The sequence below is a fragment of the Nematolebias whitei genome, chromosome 3 (genome assembly GCF_014905685.2).
Source record: "Nematolebias whitei isolate Nwh7 chromosome 3, NemWhi1, whole genome shotgun sequence".
Taxonomy (NCBI): Eukaryota; Metazoa; Chordata; class Actinopteri; order Cyprinodontiformes; family Rivulidae; genus Nematolebias; species Nematolebias whitei.
Genome location: NC_056500.1, coordinates 10,489,728 through 10,492,122, shown reverse-complemented (window position 1 = coordinate 10,492,122; position 2,395 = coordinate 10,489,728). Strand labels below are relative to the sequence as shown.

The 2,395-nt window shown below is 43.1% G+C and overlaps 1 protein-coding gene across 1 annotated transcript in view; it reads right to left on the bottom strand.

Moving 5' to 3' along the window:
• Positions 1-775: 775 nt before the first annotated feature.
• LOC119430435 (anoctamin-8-like) overlaps positions 776-2,395 on the bottom strand; it is a 3,124-nt gene continuing 1,504 nt past the window's right edge. The window contains exons 3-8 of the mRNA XM_037697841.1: positions 1,997-2,113; positions 1,775-1,902; positions 1,528-1,689; positions 1,290-1,442; positions 900-1,051; positions 776-803 (exon numbers count right to left, since the gene is read on the bottom strand). Of these exons, the coding sequence (XP_037553769.1) occupies positions 776-803; positions 900-1,051; positions 1,290-1,442; positions 1,528-1,689; positions 1,775-1,902; positions 1,997-2,113 (740 nt within the window). The remainder of the gene's footprint in view (positions 804-899; positions 1,052-1,289; positions 1,443-1,527; positions 1,690-1,774; positions 1,903-1,996; positions 2,114-2,395) is intronic.

Here is a 2,395-nt window from a genome sequence, read left to right as displayed (position 1 = left end):
AAGGAGTTTTAAACCCTTCCCATACTCTTGCAATATTCTAAAAGATGCTTCTAAACCAGGGCTATTCAACTGGCGGCCAGCGAGCCATTTCCGGCCCACAGGTGACTTAAATCTGGCCCACTTCATTAAAAAAAAAATCTCTTTTTTTTGGGGGGGGGGGGGGGGGGGGGGGGGTCTGGGTTTTGAGTTATGTTTATTGCATTTATAATTCAGTGCAATAAAATTAACAAATTTAAACTTTGGTTTATTTACATAATGATCTTAATCGCTGGATGTTCAGCCCCTGAGCTGTTGGCTTTCAGGAACTGTGCCCCCCCTCCCCCCGAGCAATTTTGTTGAAAAGCCCTGCTCTAAATGCTCTAAAAGAGCACAGAATGTCATGAGTTCAGGTTCTGGCTGCACTCTTGTCCACGCACATTTCTCCGTTCTACACCAGCTGATCTCCTGCACAGTGGAGATCAGCTGATCAGCTGCAGGAGGAAGCTTCTCCCACAGCTGTGGGCTGCACACAGGTGCTAAGTCATTTAAAATAATTTATTTTAAAGAAAAAAATCCATGCCGATCGTGCGGCTCATCCATCAATCAGCCATTGTGTGTCATGCCCAATCTTACTTTGAAAAACCGCGATAGAGTGAGTCTGTGAAAAATTAACTGTGAAGTAGCGAGGGACTACTGTCTATCTATCTATCTATCTATCTATCTATCGATATAGATATAGATTGATCTAAATTGCAAAAATCCACTCACAAGAACCATTTTGATGATGAGATTTTTCTCATAGGCACTCTGGAGTCTGTAGTTTTCTATGGAAACATAAAATCAACGTCAATATTAGAACGACAATACATTGCAAAATATGAACTATATGAACTTTTCAATAAAAGATTTTCTGCTCTGACTGTAGGATGGTGGCTCCACTCTCACCCATGTCATTGAGCCAGCAGGCGATCTTCCTGTACACCTCGTCACATGCAGTCACAGTGATAGCGAGCATGATTTTGGGGATGAAGCGAGCCAGCCGAGGCATCTCCTTGATCCCCATCACAAACTCCTGCAAAGCAAAAGTTGCTTTTTCAATCTGTTGACTCCACGAATAAGAATTCATTTATTTTGAATCTCTGGTTTTATTATATGTGGTTTCCTCACAAACCTATGAAATATTACAGATGTTCAAAAGGATTGTTGCATCTCCTTATATACGAAAAGTTATACAATTGCAGAACTTGAGATCATTACAAATTCAAAAAGCCAGAAGATACCAAAACAGTTTAGGATGACAGGTGTCTGACCTGCAGCTCAAAGCAGATGAGCATGACCAGGAAGACAAAGCAGAGACACAGGATGCAGATGGGCAGGCTGACCAGCCACCTAAATATGCGCCTTCTCCATGGAGGATAGTAGAACTCCTCTCGTCCTGTGATTGGACTGCAGCGCTTGATTCCCTGCAGATGGAAAGCACAAAGCTACGTGAAAGAGAAAAGAGGTGGGTAGAAAATCCAGAGAAATTAGAGTTTCAGCTGTTCTCACCCGAAACTGAGGCCGTGGCTCCTCCAGGGACTCCGCAGGCGCGTCCAGCGTCCCCCACTTATATGCCAGCTCGGCTCCCCTCCTCTTCCAGCGCTCAAGGAAAAGAGTGGCCCACACCACGTTGAACAGTGCAAACACGACACAGCAGATGTCACGGCTCGTCTAAAATGCCCCAGACACAAACAGGAAGGAGTTTGTCATTCAGTGAAGAGACATTTGTTTTGGTTTGAAAAGGAACTCTCCTCACCTGATCTGACTCGGTGAGCATCCAGAGCACAAAGCCGATCACAGCAGGGTATAACATAGAAGTGGTGTAGAAGCCCAGCCACGCAAAATACATGGCAATCTTCACCCCGAAGTAGTCACAGATATCGTCTGTAAATGCCATCAAGAGAAATGCAGCATTAGTATTTGACCATAGTAGCTGTCTAAAAACAGAGATTAAAAATACAAATACTCAGATCCAAACCTAAAGGCTGCTTCTCACAGACAGCCTGGACCCAGGACTTCATGAGCTGACCGAGGATCCTCTGCTCATGAAGAGGAAACGTCTGCTGGATCACACCTCTTGCTTTTAACTCTGAAACTATAAATTCAGCTTATTAATTTAACTCAGTTTATTTAAGAACAAAATATGATGAATTCGTTAGAGACAGAGTGACAAACCCAAAAAGAGAAAGAGTAAAGACCACATCTCCTCACTCTGCTGCTCTTTACTCTCTCTAGTCTTCATGTTTGTACAGTAATCCCTCGTTTATCGTGGGGGATCTGTACACAGAAGCCCCGCTATAAGTGAAATACTGAGAAGTAGAAAGTAGTAGTTTATTTTATCATATATATATATATATATAACGGAGATCGGAAGAGC